This window comes from Hippoglossus hippoglossus, chromosome 24 (assembly GCF_009819705.1).
Source record: "Hippoglossus hippoglossus isolate fHipHip1 chromosome 24, fHipHip1.pri, whole genome shotgun sequence".
NCBI classification, from domain to species: Eukaryota; Metazoa; Chordata; class Actinopteri; order Pleuronectiformes; family Pleuronectidae; genus Hippoglossus; species Hippoglossus hippoglossus.
In genome coordinates, this window is record NC_047174.1 from 17,009,901 (window position 1) to 17,024,286 (window position 14,386).

The 14,386-nt window shown below is 42.0% G+C and overlaps 1 protein-coding gene across 2 annotated transcripts; it reads left to right on the plus strand.

The window, feature by feature from the left end:
• The first annotated feature begins 2,493 nt into the window (after positions 1–2,493).
• si:ch211-63o20.7 (uncharacterized protein LOC566836 homolog) lies at positions 2,494–9,118 on the plus strand. Of its 2 annotated transcripts, none has more exons than XM_034579171.1 (4): positions 2,494–2,677; positions 3,064–3,822; positions 4,530–4,755; positions 7,897–9,118. In XM_034579171.1, the coding sequence occupies exons 2-4, from the start codon at positions 3,082–3,084 to the stop codon at positions 8,139–8,141; spliced, it is 1,212 nt and encodes a 403-aa protein (XP_034435062.1). In that variant the 5' UTR covers positions 2,494–2,677; positions 3,064–3,081; the 3' UTR covers positions 8,142–9,118. The 2 variants fall into 2 exon arrangements, with proteins under 2 accessions (XP_034435062.1, XP_034435063.1); XM_034579172.1 differs by having other exon boundaries at positions 2,510–2,673.
• Positions 9,119–14,386: the final 5,268 nt, after the last annotated feature.

Genomic DNA, 14,386 nt, shown 5'->3' on the forward strand with positions numbered 1-14,386 from the left:
ATTTATAAGAGAGTGTCTGCTGTGAAATTGAGTAGGGGATGCTGGGAAGGTGTTTACTGACGTTTACTCTGTGTGTGAGGGGAGCTCAGGATAGACCTCAGGATTAAACGCAAGGGTTTTGACCTCAATCAGAGAAATAATTACTGTTGCCCCTCCTGTTGGTGGACTCCATAATTAGCAAGCAAAGCCCCGACAGAAAACACAATTAGTCTGAAAACAGAGGTGATTAAAACTATAATTCTTATTTGACTCATTGCAATCTTTTGTGTTTTCGGCTCTATAGCTTTATTGAATTTGCCGGGAATGTCACCGTGGCTCCTTTTGCGCCGTTCCCACGAAATAGTTCCTAATAAATTCTCCAGCCAGGAAGCCTTTCATATTATGCCCAATGTCTGCACCCAGATATCTGTCAAAGCCAGTGAGGGGGGGATAATTGAATAGAGGACATTTGCTTCAAGATAAAAACAAGTCAAGTGTGACTGACTCCATCTTCCTCAAGTAATGAAGAGTATTCATGATTGGCACGACTGATAAAAAGCTATGGATCTCTCTCACACACACCCACACACACACACACACACACACACACACACACACACACACACACACACACACACACACACACACACACACACACACACACACACACACCCACTCACCCACCCACCCTTCAAAGCTCTTTTCTTTCAGTGTGATTCAATGCAATGAATCACAATGTTTCCTATTATATTCTCTCAGAAGAACAAACACACACACAGCTTTTATCTGTCATCATCACTGTAACCACTCCTCCACCAAAAAACAGTCGATACGATACCGATGCAGCACCCACTCATTTTATGTGTGTGTGCGTGTGTGTGAGTGTGTGTATGTGTGTGTATGTGTGTGGGTGTGCTCGCTTTGTTCAGACTGTGATTAAACTGGACTGCATACAATGATGGAAGTTTGGTGTTTTTCTCCTATAAAGACATGATTACAAAACCTTTTAACAGACCAGGGATTCAGATTAGTATCTGAAGTGATACACTCTCAGGATCTCTGTCACATCCGCAGTGAAAAATAAAGAATCTACCAAGATATGCAAACATACTTGAGACCAGGTTCTAATATTTGATCCTGTCTCTGAGCAGGTTAATCTATGGCCAACTGTGTCTAACTGGCCTTTGCTTATAGCGTCCATCTACCTACTAATTCTACAAATGTCTTTCTGTCCGTCTGTCTGTATGTGAAATGCATATCTCACGGACTGTTCATCTTTTCAGCTTAACACTAGTGCAGTGCCTAATTTGGTGCGATTTGGACAGGTGATACATTGGATATTAATACAAATTGAATAAACAGGCAACCAGCACTCTGTAGTGGTCAGTGGGGGCGGGGCAGTGTGCCTTCAGTCAGTGGACCGAGTTGAATCTTCATCTACGTCCTTGGATTAACTATAGCAGTGGTCAGCAACTGGTGGTCAATAATAATAATACCCTGCCCGCCAGATAATTTTGATAATCGGATTATTTTAATTTTCCAATGACGTATATATCCTTTCCTTTTTAGCAAGTTGTCTTCATACTAAAAGCACAATGTTTGTTTTGTTGCTGAAATTCTTTATATCGAGCCATATCAGAGCTTTTATTTAGAAAATTTGTAAGCGTGGGTCTGAAGATTGTGTCCATCGCTTAAAGGGATAGTTCATTCAAAAATGAATATTCACTCATTATCTACTCGCCATTTTGCAGATGGAGGGGTGGGTGAGGTGTTTGAGTCCACAAATCACTTTTGGAGTTTCAGGGTTAAACAGACCTCTGAAATAGCCGACACAAAACGTATGACAAAAATAACAACAGTTAAGTAAATCATCCAAACCCTGCATGTGAACAGTAAAGCAAACACATTTTGAATTTGTGAATTGTATGAATATCAACGATAACATCTTAATTGCAGATAACCCAGGTAGGATGAACACAACGTTTCTTACTTCACTCTGCACCATAGACTGTTTATAAAAAAATCTATTGCACACAACATCCACCACAGTAAATACAAGTATATTGTAGAAAGTGTTTGAGGAGGACTCACAAACAGGCAGATTCAGGTGTTCAGCACTGCACTCGTCTAAATAATGAGAAACATCATTAACTTTGCTAATTGTCACTACGGTGCATGTAAATTCAACTGTTAGCATTCGGGTTTAACCATAGACTGTATAGAAAGATTATTTCATATCAGGGTTTAACCTGAGAAAACCTACTGCTTTAGAAAACTGTATCATTTAGCATAGTAGCTGCCTTAATATGACTATTGTTTAAAATAAAAGCTTCATTGACTACTTTCATTTTAAATCAGTGGAAAGTGTCCTTGCCTTTAAAACCCCTCACCTACATGGCAGCACCTTTCAACTTCCTCATAAACACCACCAACCTGGACGGGCGTCTGTCTGCGAACAACCAATCACAATGCGAGACGCGATTCAATTTAGAGCCAATCACGATGCACGTCTGCCCAGAGCGGGACGTTACAAATGTAGACCCGGAAGTTTTCCTCCGCCTTTTTTGTTTGCGTAGTTTAATAACAATTTTTAAAAAAAGGCTATATTCGTAGAACATGGCGCCGAGCGGCTCGTCAGACGTGTAGACCACAGATTCACGTCGAGTTCTCGCTCGTGAAACCAGCCGCAGAATCGTGGGTAAGTTTATTTAAAATAACGAGAGTTTATCTGAAGCGGGAGACTTTTTGTTTGTCTTTCCATTTAAACCAGCGGCTACAGACAGCGCCATGTTGAATTCATTCAGTTAATAACTTCTTATGGCGTTTGCGAACTAAAGATTGTGTGTTGTAGTTAAAATATTTAAAAATATTTATTTTGAGACCTAGCAGTCAGTAACGTTAGCTTTAGCTCATACGATGTTTGTGAATATAACTTTGGTGTTGATAATCCCAGATGATCCTGTTATAACACACTTCAAATCACAAGGACAGTCTGGTTATGGGTTGTGAGCTGTTTCAATGTTAGTCCTCAACACTTACATTGTGTAGTTATCACACTAACCCGAGTTATTTTCCTCCTCTCAGGTCCAGCTCCTGTAAAACATGGAGGAGCTCTACACTTTAGAGAAGGAGGTCGGACGAGGCAGCTATGGCGTGGTCTTTGAGGGACATATGGTCAAAACAGGACAGAAGGTGGCCATTAAGCGGCTGCCCTGCAGCAACCCGGAGTGCATCGAGCTCTACCTGCAAGAGCTGTGGGCCATGAGAGCCACAGCCAAGAACCACAGAAACGTCATTGCACTCCACAGCTGCCTCCTGCAGACAGGCCCCAGAAGCTTGAAGCCCCTGAAACCAGGGAAACTGCCCCTACGTCTAGTTGAGAGCGTGCTGAAGGGCACTATGGTGGGAGCACCACAAAGTCGGGAGAGGATTCATGCCCAGTCGACCGCCATGAAGAGGACTAATTCTGTCTCCAGGCTTCAGGACAGGACCAACACTGTCCAGGTCAGGGCTAAGCTCCAGGACACAACAAAATCAAATGCATCTGATGCTACAACCCCGCAACGGCCTCAAAACAGAGCCGGGAAGAGACGGGCCCAGAGCGAGGGGGAGCAGTCGGGACCCCGGCGCTGCTTGGCCCTGTGGCTCGTGATGGAGTACTGTGACGGGGGCGACTTGAATCGGTACGTGCTCTCCAGGCCGCTATATCCCCGGCGTAACCGCAGTGTGGTGCGACAGCTTTGCAGAGCTGTGGCCTTCCTGCATAGCCTTGGCATCATCCATCGAGACCTGAAGCCCGACAATGTGCTGATCTGTGTCACACCAAAAGGCCCTGTTGTCAAGGTAGGCAGACGCTGACGTGTGACAGTTTTTATATCACATTAGGCGACACGGATGCATTGGAACAAGCATGTCTGTGATGTCAGTATTATTTAGCTCTTTTCTATCAAAATCTAAATGTAGTACCACACTCTATGTAGGCGATGGAACCTTGACACCACCAACTAATTGCCACCTCTGTAGAGATCTCATTACTTAACGAATGTAACAATCAACACAATGACACATTTAAATAAAAAGGTTGTTATGCTAATTATAGTGAGAGCAAGCTGTGTATAACGTTAATATCACACATCACACCCGTTTTATTGTCTTCGAGCTGCATGTGTCATGTGACTATTGAGGGTGCAATCTGGCCTGTCATCAGATTTATTTAGCTCAAGATGGTTGCTTAGACACACACACAGACACATTAGCATTGGTACATTTTGGTAAAAACATTATGTCTAGGCTATAAATCAACCCATGAGTTTGGAGAATTGTTATTTACATATTGTCTGACAAACTGATTTAGAAAACATTGTTTTATAATTTAAATCATAAAACAATGAATCTAATACCAGAATGTCACCTTTTTGCTGTATATTTTATCTTTTTATCTTAATTTTATCTTGAGTAAAGGCCTGAAATTGAAAAAGAATATTTACCCCTTATGTCTATATCAATGAACTTCAGCTGTGTCAAGACACATTTCCCTGTCCAACCTCTAGGTGGCAGACTTTGGTCTGAGCAAGATGAGTGAAGGTCTGGTGGACGGGGATGAAAACGTGCCGCACTTCTCATCCACCTGTGGCTCCGACTTTTACATGGCTCCGGAGGTGTGGGGTGGAGTGACCTACACAGCCCAGGCGGACATCTTTTCGCTAGGTGTGATGTTCTGGGCGATTCTGGAAAGAATCACCTTTCTGCAAGAAGGGACCACAAAGGAACAGCTGGGTAAGAAAATGAATCAACAGAGTAGACCAGAGAGGAAGAATACCTGATGCTTCTTTTACTGAAACGAAACAGAATGATAACGCAAACCAACACTACCCCAACAACTAGACCACGATAGTAAAGATTTACAGGAAAGTGGTCTCAGACCACCTTAGTCGTAAATAAATGAGAATCCAGAATTTGTCAGTTAACATTTAGGGTAACATTTGAGTATAAGGCTGTCATGTGATAGGCTGCTCACCAGTCAGAGGGCTCTCAGAAAGGTTGTGTCTGGCCAGGCAGCTTGATGACGCATCGCACCGAATCGAGTTTGACTTAATTAACTGGCACATATTAAAAATGTCACATGCTATACATCATACATTCATCAGGCATGGACAGAACAATCTTGAATCTAAATGGCAAAGATATGAAGTATAATTTATGCAACGTAAGTTTGGCAACGGATCTTAGTAGCTCTGTTTCTTATAATAAAATCTGACACTATGTGATTAAGCATTCCTTACACCTCGAAGTGTTGTTGGCAGCAGGTGCGATACCAGCTCGTTCAGAATAATACATTATTATAAGTATGTTTATATATTTATTTTATCGGATTTCCTTTGGTTCCTGTTCAAGTTGTATTGATAACATCAACCTACATTAATGAAGATCAATCACATTCTCATGGTAAAGCAAAGATTAGATTAGAAAATTAGTTGCGTTGTGTCAATTAATTTTCTGTCTTTGTTCTAAATTAAGCTTGTCATCACATAGAAGGTCGGTGTAGGGAAATTAACCCATAAACACGAGCCGGCAGAGGCAATGTGCCCAGCTCTCCAGGAGAGCTTTGGGATTTTAATCTATTTGTTTAATGTCCTTTTTTTCCTCCCCTGTCAGAATCCCGAGTGGCCATAAGATGAGAAGTGTCTTAATGTTCAGGAGTACAGGGCCCTGTCCTGCACTCCACTATCAGATAGTAATGAAACGGCTGTAATACAGACGTCTCCTTTTATTAAAAAAAAAATGGCTCTGATCAGCGGCGACCTGGCGTCAGGGGAATGTGAACCATTATCCCAAAGTGTAGTGCGTGAGAAGCTCCCTGAGTCATTGATGCTCCCATTAAGCTGAATGTTATTTTTTTGACTGGGGGTGTTTCAGTGGATTAAAAAAACAAAAAAAACAAAATGGCATTTAGCAGCTCCGATCACAATCCTCTTTGTCAGTGAGAAAATGGGGAGAGGCAGCTGGAGGCTTTTCGCAGACAGATAAAATGGTCTATTATTTTTACTTTATCCCCTCTCAAGACCCATACACCCACACAGTTATTTGACCAGGCAGGGGAGCGGGGAGAAATCGTAAGGGAGGGAGACGCACTCTCTCCTGTTTGTCCTCTAGGCCTGGAAGTCTGGAGTTTTCGTTTTTTTTTTTTTTTTTTGCTGAGGTAGTTGAGGAAATCGTGACTTGCTTTCACCAGGACAGACCTGGACTTGACTATAAACTTCACCCGCAGTGTTTAAATCAGGCTTTACTGATGGGAATCGGCAGAAAGAGACGACTTGTATGACAGATGTGTTTCTATCAGGTTTTCATTAAAGTCAATTTATACTCAAACAAGAGACGGCCTCAAGGAACCTTGAGTTTAATTTGAATTGATGCATTTTTAACCACTTTCATAGATACTCCTTGTTAATCTTTAGGTTTGCCACCTTTAATGGGATTTTCTTCTTCATTAATCTACAAATTCAATTGATCATGTCGTATAGAAAATGTCAAATAAAGACAAATGACCAATTGAGGTTGTTGAGCACAAAGTTTTACCTTCCTAATTATTCTGATAAGCAGCCAAGAAATCGAAGGTATTAAAGGAAGAAGAGGGAGCTCATCTTGGTACTCGATCGATTTCAAATGAGCGTGGGTTGTTGGGTGGTGGGTGTGTTACACTAACCTTATGGTTTTATAATTCAATAAATATGTCGTAACAATCTTTAAACAGGAAATCAAATACCGATTGTGGTTAGGTTGACTGGAGTAGGCGTGAATGTGAGTATGAATGGTTTTTGGTCTCTATATGATGGCCCTGTAATGGACTGGGACCCGTCCAGGATCCTGCTTGTCACCCGATGTCTGCTCGGAATTGCTCCCCCTCAAAAGGATGAGCACTAGACATAATGGATAGATAGAAATGGTACTTAAGGAGTTTTGTTGTCTCACATCAGCCCATTTTCTGACATGGGGATGGAGATGTTTCACCAACTTCTACAGTTTGATTTGATTTTATTTTTCACATCTGTGAGCAGCTCCTCCAGTTCTTATTCTGACTGTGTGTATTTCATGTCGCTTTTCCAGTGTTAGCACATTCGCAAAACCTGCTAAGATTAGCCGAAGTAATTAGCAGGAATATGGAATTAGGACAGTCCTGAGGAGGCACTATAAGTGTGTGTGGGTATGCTAATGGTCTGTCGGGGCTTTAACAGGACTTTGTCAGTGTTTTTTCATAAAAATGTGCTTTTCAAGAAAAGGTTTTCAAACCTGTTTAACATTCAGGTTTACTTGCTATCACGCTTCTTCATGTTTCTTCATGTCTGCCACCTGTAGTTCAGTGTGATATTAGGATTGTGCATCATGGCACATGCATATTGTGCGTGTGCTTGAGAATAAGCAAAACAAGGACAAGGACACACTGATGAATACATTGCTCCATTGTGCTGCTGTTTTTTAACAGTTAAAGGAATTGTGTATTAACTATTGTAGCACAGAGATGCAGAGTGTCAGTCGGACTGCTGCATCTCTTTGAGTTTAGCTGGTAAAGTATTAGTTTGACAAACTCTATGTGAATGAGTCCCTTTAACTGATCACAAAACAAAGCACTGTTGCTTATTGTTGCAACAATGACAAGTCAAGACCCTGTTTTACTTTCAAATGTGTTTTTGAAAACATATCTGGTCATTTTGGCTCTTTTCCTTTTATATATATTTAAGTCATAGACTGATATAAAACTACTAGATACATTTAGCCTCTCGTAGCTTTATGTTTGCAGACTCTTTGAGCACTTCATTGTATGTTAACCTTGTAATTAGGCAAGTGAACGCCCTGCAGTCTGTCTTGTTGCTTTCAGCCTGATGACTTACCTCATCATCCTTTTGTATTTTCTCCTGTTAGGCGCCTACGTGTGTAAGGGTCGCTCGGGCAAGTTGATGCCGCTGGGGGAAGCCTTGTGGGAGAACGCCGACCTCCAGCTGTGTATCCCAATGAAGTCAAAGAGAGCGCCCCCGCTGCCACCCCCTCCCGGTCCATCTACGTGCACTCTGCTTTTAGACATGCTCGCCTCAAACCCGGATGCCCGGCCCCCGGCAGACCAGCTGGAGGCCAGAGTGCGATCCGCTCACAAAGAGGACTCCCACTGACACAAAGTGCGCTTAAACGACCATTATGGCTCTTACCACTGTAACCACTACACGGAAATATTGACTGTGCGCCCCCTGACCACAGTGCTTCCTATGTGTGTCAACAGGAACCACTTTGCTGCCACAGGGAAGTGGGGATAACAAATATGTAAGATTATATGGAATTGAAGGTGCTATTTCTGTCACTGAAACAGCAGCGCAGTTTAGAAACCGTGTAGAAAAACCAGAAAAAGGGAAAATGGGGTTGAAATAGAAGAGGTCCTTCTGACCCCCGAGAGCCTCTCGAGGAAATCAGTCTATTGGCCTTGGACCCCTGTAATGCACTGCAGACTAAACACGCAATGATACTCAAGCAAGTCTTTATAGAGATCCAGTGGGACTCGCTGAGTTTCCTGTAAGCACCGTGCTGTTTAGGCACATAGGCGTTTGACAGAGAAAATCAATTTTGGTAAGTACAGAGCTGAAATTAATAAAATGGTTTGATGTTAGTGCTTGTAAACAGACCAGTGTTTGACTGACTCCACATTCTGCTGTATTTCAGTTACTGAATTTGACTTTGATTTTTGGACATAGATGTTTTAACTTAATTTGTACTGACCTTCCTGGCTGAGGTACCTCCACCTCACACTGATGTAGCATGGATTGAACAGTCCGCTGGGATTCCAGATGTATTAAATACGTAAAGAGATGAAACATGTCCGTCCATTGTAATGCAAGAATAGAGTGACATATTTCTAACATATTTGTTCCTGATACAGTATATGTAAATGAGCTGCTCACAAACAATACCACCTCTCAATATAATGAACTTGATCTCAACAAGATCTCAAAGAGAAGGTGAAAACATTGTTTTAAGTTAGAAAGTTGTGTGAGAATTGTATTTATTGCAGGGCTTTAATATTCTAATGTTAATTCTGCTTTCTTTAATTAGCTTTTTATTGATGTAAGAATGCGTCTTGAGAGATGATTGTGTTTGATACATTTTGCTTCATGCTAGAGCTGAGCGATGAGGCCAAAAATGATTTAAAGTTTACATCAGTCGATATCAAAAATTAACGCAATAAACACATTATTTCTTAAGTTTAAGGACATTTTTGCTCCTGAGTGAAGGTTGTGGTTTTAAACTCTCCTATATGGGTGGAGTATGACAACCACTAGATAAACAACAGAACATTTAAACATCTGAAAACAATCAATTATAGGTTGTACCTCCTCACTATCTTCACAATGCATAAACATATCTGTATATTGCTTTTTAACTGCTATTGATAATAAAAGTGTTATGTCCCAGCCTTCCTTTATACATCATTTTAAGTACAGATTGTAAGGGTCTTATTTAGATTTTTATTTTCTCTATTTCACCAGTTTTTCTTTGGGTCAGGAACATTTTCTGCTGCTGCTTTGTAAAAGTTGACTCCAACTGTGTGACTGATCATTTCTGTGACACAGTGTGCATGTGTAAAACGTGCGATCGGCACGAGACTTGACAGTGAAAGTCTCTAATATACCATCCTCTCACGAACAGGAAATTAAAGCAGGCATGAGGATTGTTGCTGATCATATCAAAAACATGAATTACTGGCCATCAGTCTCAGTCTCTGATCGTCCAAATGTTTGTGCCCACGTGTCTGAAGAAATGGATATGCATTCCAACATAAATGCTTTATATGTCTCAGTGCCAGACATTTTCACATTGTCCGTCCCGTCCACTTGATCGTGATGTTTCAGAATCATCCCGTGGAAATTTGGCACAAACGATCCCTTGACCTCAAGCATGAAGTGGATTTGGTGGTTAAAGGTCACACACGTTTGGCCATAAATCAGAATTGACCTACTTATTATACACTTACAAAATACCCATAAACCTTCATTATATGTAGTATGTTCTACAGAACAGCTGCTTTCAGACATGCACTGTAGTAAAAACTCTGTAGAATGTCCGAATAACACGATGTGAGAAAACAGCAGGAGATCCTCGACAGGATTCACAGCGAGTGAGAGGGTGTGTCAATAACGTTTCTAACATGCGAAAGATGAACAAAATAAATAATAAAAAGTAATATCTCAGGATTAAAAGGCAGAGCCACAGATGAAGATGTCGAGAGAGCTCTTGGTGATAAGGGCTGACACTAGTCTCCTTGTGCTGTAAACAAAAACCAATACGTTACTTCACCAACCCTCCCTTAAAGCAGATTTCTGTGTTGTTGTGAATGCGTCCGAGTGGAGAATCTCCTGCTGCATTGTTCACGTGTGAAAGGAAAACTTCGGATAAAGTCCGGACCCAACTTTGTGGACGTCCTCCAGAGTCCATGTCTGAAAACGGCCCGAGTCTGGACGGACATGGATGTAAACTGTTAATTGGGTGGTTGGTGGAGGCACACAACCACAAGGTGGTAATTCTACTCAAATGTAATTTAAATCAAATAAATGAATGAGAGCAATGAATTTGTTATTCATGTTTTCCAGTCTTGCAGGAAGACGACCTCCAGGGGACAACGTTGTAGTAAAGAAATGACTAAAAGCAGCAGTGATGTGTCGGTAACCACTCACCTGCTCTGTCATTCTGCCTGTGATAAGGCTCCTGAGCTCAATGTCTGTGATGTAGAGATTTAAACCAGTGAGGTGGTCTCTGGCTGATCTGTGTCCCCCCCCCACCACACACACACACAAACACACACACTCTCTGCTGGTCAGATCTTCCTGCATCCCAAGTCATTTTACTGAACAGGAGTGGAGGGTTCTTTCTAAGTTCAAGTTTGAATGTGTTCGGTGTATAAAGTGACTCATGGAACATTTGTCCTGTCCACACTGGCTGAGAAGTGATGCCCCCTTCGCAGGACTTCAGTGTAAAAGATGTTAACAAAAAACCACTGCAATTTTCTCTCTGAGCTCCATGTCGGGGTGGTGACATCAAGGAGGGTTCTGTACTGGCAGAGGGTCTTTTTCATGTCAGACACATTGTACACAGGACTCTAATTTTATGAAGGAATCAATTTCCCAGCCAGAGTGGACAGGATGAATGATTGCTGTGATTAAAATGTTCAATGTCCTGATGGACATAGAGTTGTCCACAAGCATAATAAATACATCGCCACCACCAATGCTTGGGGCTTCAAATGGTTCACACGATGGAATTTTAGATCATAATTTTTTTTTAAATCTTTTTTAAAAGTCAAGTGGGTTGGAATGAGGAGGATCTAATTGCAGAGTTGATATAATATTCATAATTATGATTTCATTAGTGTATAATCACCTGAAACTATATTTACCTTCGAATGAGCCTTTTATATTTCCATCAGGAGCAGATCCTCCTCCACAAAATCTGTCAATTTGTTTCACTTGAATGTTTTCGTGGTTCAATGTCAATCTACACTCACTATCTGGTCATTTTGTACTTTTTACACTGCTCTGGTCCACTTTAGAGGACACGCTGTAACACTTTAAATCAATTGTAAGACGTTTTTTTTTAAACCCAAAAGAAAAAGAAAGAAAGAAAAAATTAATCAAACATGTTTTTTCCTCATTCAGCGGCACTTACTACAGTTACGATATTGGATATAGGATTTTGCTGCAGTTGTGTTGGTTAGCACTGAATGTATCTCGCCTCACACCAAGAAGGTTCCCAGTTCGAATCTGTCTGTTTCCTCCAGAAACACAGACTTTCTTCCACAGTCCAAACACATGCAGACTGGGTTGAAGTTAATTGGAGACTTTTAATTGTCCATATGTGTGTATGGATGGTTGTTTGTATGCTGGCTCTGTGATACACTGGATGGATTGATTTTGCTGCACCTTATTAAAATGTTCTCATTATTACTCTGTGCTCCGGATCACGTTGTTCTAGTGTCGCTGAATTAGCACACACACGGAAGAGGTGAGTAAAAGATATATATTTTAAAAACACACCAAAACATTCTACTGCTCACCTTTAAAGCCCTCCATAACCTGGCTCTCCTTTCTACCTGCTGGACCTTCTTCGTCCTTACAGCCCTCCCCGAGCCCTACACTCTTCCCCAGCTGCTCTTCCCTTGGCCCCACAATGGAGCCTTCAGCTGCTCTGCACCGGGACTCTGGAACCCTCTGTCACCTCACCTCCGCCTGCTGGACTGTTCAAATCATGACTCAAAACACATCTGTTTAGATCAGTCTATCCTATTAATATCTAGCTATCCCTCACTAATCAGATTTTAACCATTTGTTTTACTTTGTCACTCTTATGTGCACACACACACACATATATATATATATATATATACACTCACCGGCCACTTTATTAGGTACACCTTGCTAGTACCGGGTTGGACCCCCCTTTTGCCTTCAGAACTGCCTTAATTCTTCGTAGCATAGATTCAACAAGGCGTGGCGTTTAAACGATGCTCAATTGGTACTAAGGGGCCCAAAGTGTGCCAAGAAAATATCCCCCACACCATTACACCACCACCACCAGCCTGAACCGTTGATACAAGGCAGGATGGATCCATGCTTTCATGTTGTTTACGCCAAATTCTGACTCCACCATCTGAATGTCGCAGCTGAAATCGAGACTCATCAGACCAGGCAAAGTTTTTCCAATCTTCTATTGTCCAATTTTGGTGAGCCTGTGCGAATTGTAGCCTCAGTTTGCTGTTCTCAGCTGACAGGAGTGGCACCCGGTGTGGTCTTCTGCTGCTGTAGCCCATCTGCTTCAAGGTTCGATGTGTTGTGCGTTCAGAGATGGTATTCTGCATACCTTGGTTGTAACGAGTGGTTATTTGAGTTGCTGGAGCCTTTCTATCATCTCGAACCACTCTGCCCATCGTCCTCTGACCTCTGACATCAACAAGGCATCCTGTCCACACAACTGCTGCTCACTGGATATTTTCTCTTTTTCGGACCGTTCTCTGTAAACCCTAGAGATGGTTGTGCGTGAAAATCCCAGTAGATCAGCAGTTTTTGGAAATACTCAGACCAGCCCGTCTGGCACCAACAACCATGCCACGTTCAAAGTCACTTAAATTCCCTTTCTTCCCCATTCTGATGCTCGGTTTGAACTTCAGCAAGTCGTCTTCACCACGTCTAGATGCCTTAATGCATTGAGTTGCTGCCATGTGATTGGCTGATTAGCTATTTGTGTTAACAAGCAATTGAACTGGTGTGCCTAATAAAGTGGCCGGTGAGTGTATACAGTGCCTTGCATAAGTATTCACCCCCCTTGGACTTTTCCCCATTATGTACTGTTACTAACTGGAATTCAAATAGACTTAAATAAACTTTTTCCCGTTTGATCAACAAAACATGCATAGTACTTTGGAGGTGCAAAATAAATTTTATTGTGACACAAACAATAATGAGAACAAAAAAGTTGACATCTGTTGGGTGCATAAGTATTCACCCCCCTGTGTCAATACTTGGTAGAACCCCATTTCGCTGCAATTACAGCTGCAAGTCTTTTGGGGTATGTCTCTACCAGCTTTGCACATCTAGAGATGGAAAGGTTTGTCCATTCTTCTTGGCAAAAAAGATGAAGCTCAGTCAGATTGGATGGAGACCGTCTGTGAACCGCAATCTTCAAGTCTTGCCATAGATTCTCTATTGGATTGAGGTCTGGGCTTTGACTGGGTCATTTTAAGACATTAACATTCTTTAATCCAAACCATTCCTTTGTAGCTCTGGCTGTATGTTTAGGGTCATTGTCCTGCTGGAAGATGAACCTCCGCCCCAGTCTCAAGTCTTTTGCAGACTGCATCAGATTTTCTTCAAGGATTTCCCTGTATTTGGCTCCATCCATCTTTCCCTCTATTCTGACCAGTTTCCCTGTACCTGCTGAAGAGAAGCATCCCCACAGCATGATGCTACCACCACCATATTTCACTGTTGGGATGGTGTGCTCAGGGTGATGGGCAGTGTTGGGTTTTCGCCACACATAGCGTTTTGCATTGAGGCCAAAAAGTTCAATTTTGGTCTCATCTGACCAGAGCACCTTCTTCCACATGTTTGCTGTGTCTCCCACATGGCTTCTGGCAAACTCCAAACGGGATTTTTTATGGATCCCTTTCAACAATGGCTTTCTTCTTGCCACTCTTCCATAAAGGCCAGATTTGTGGAGTAGACGACTAATAGTTGTCCTGTGGACAGATTCTCCCACCTCAGCTGTGGATCTCTGCAACTCCTCCAGAGTAACCATGGGCCTCCTGGTTGCTTCTCTGATTAATTTTCTCCTTGTCCGACTCTTCAGTTTGGGTGGACGGCCTCCTCTTGGTAGGTTT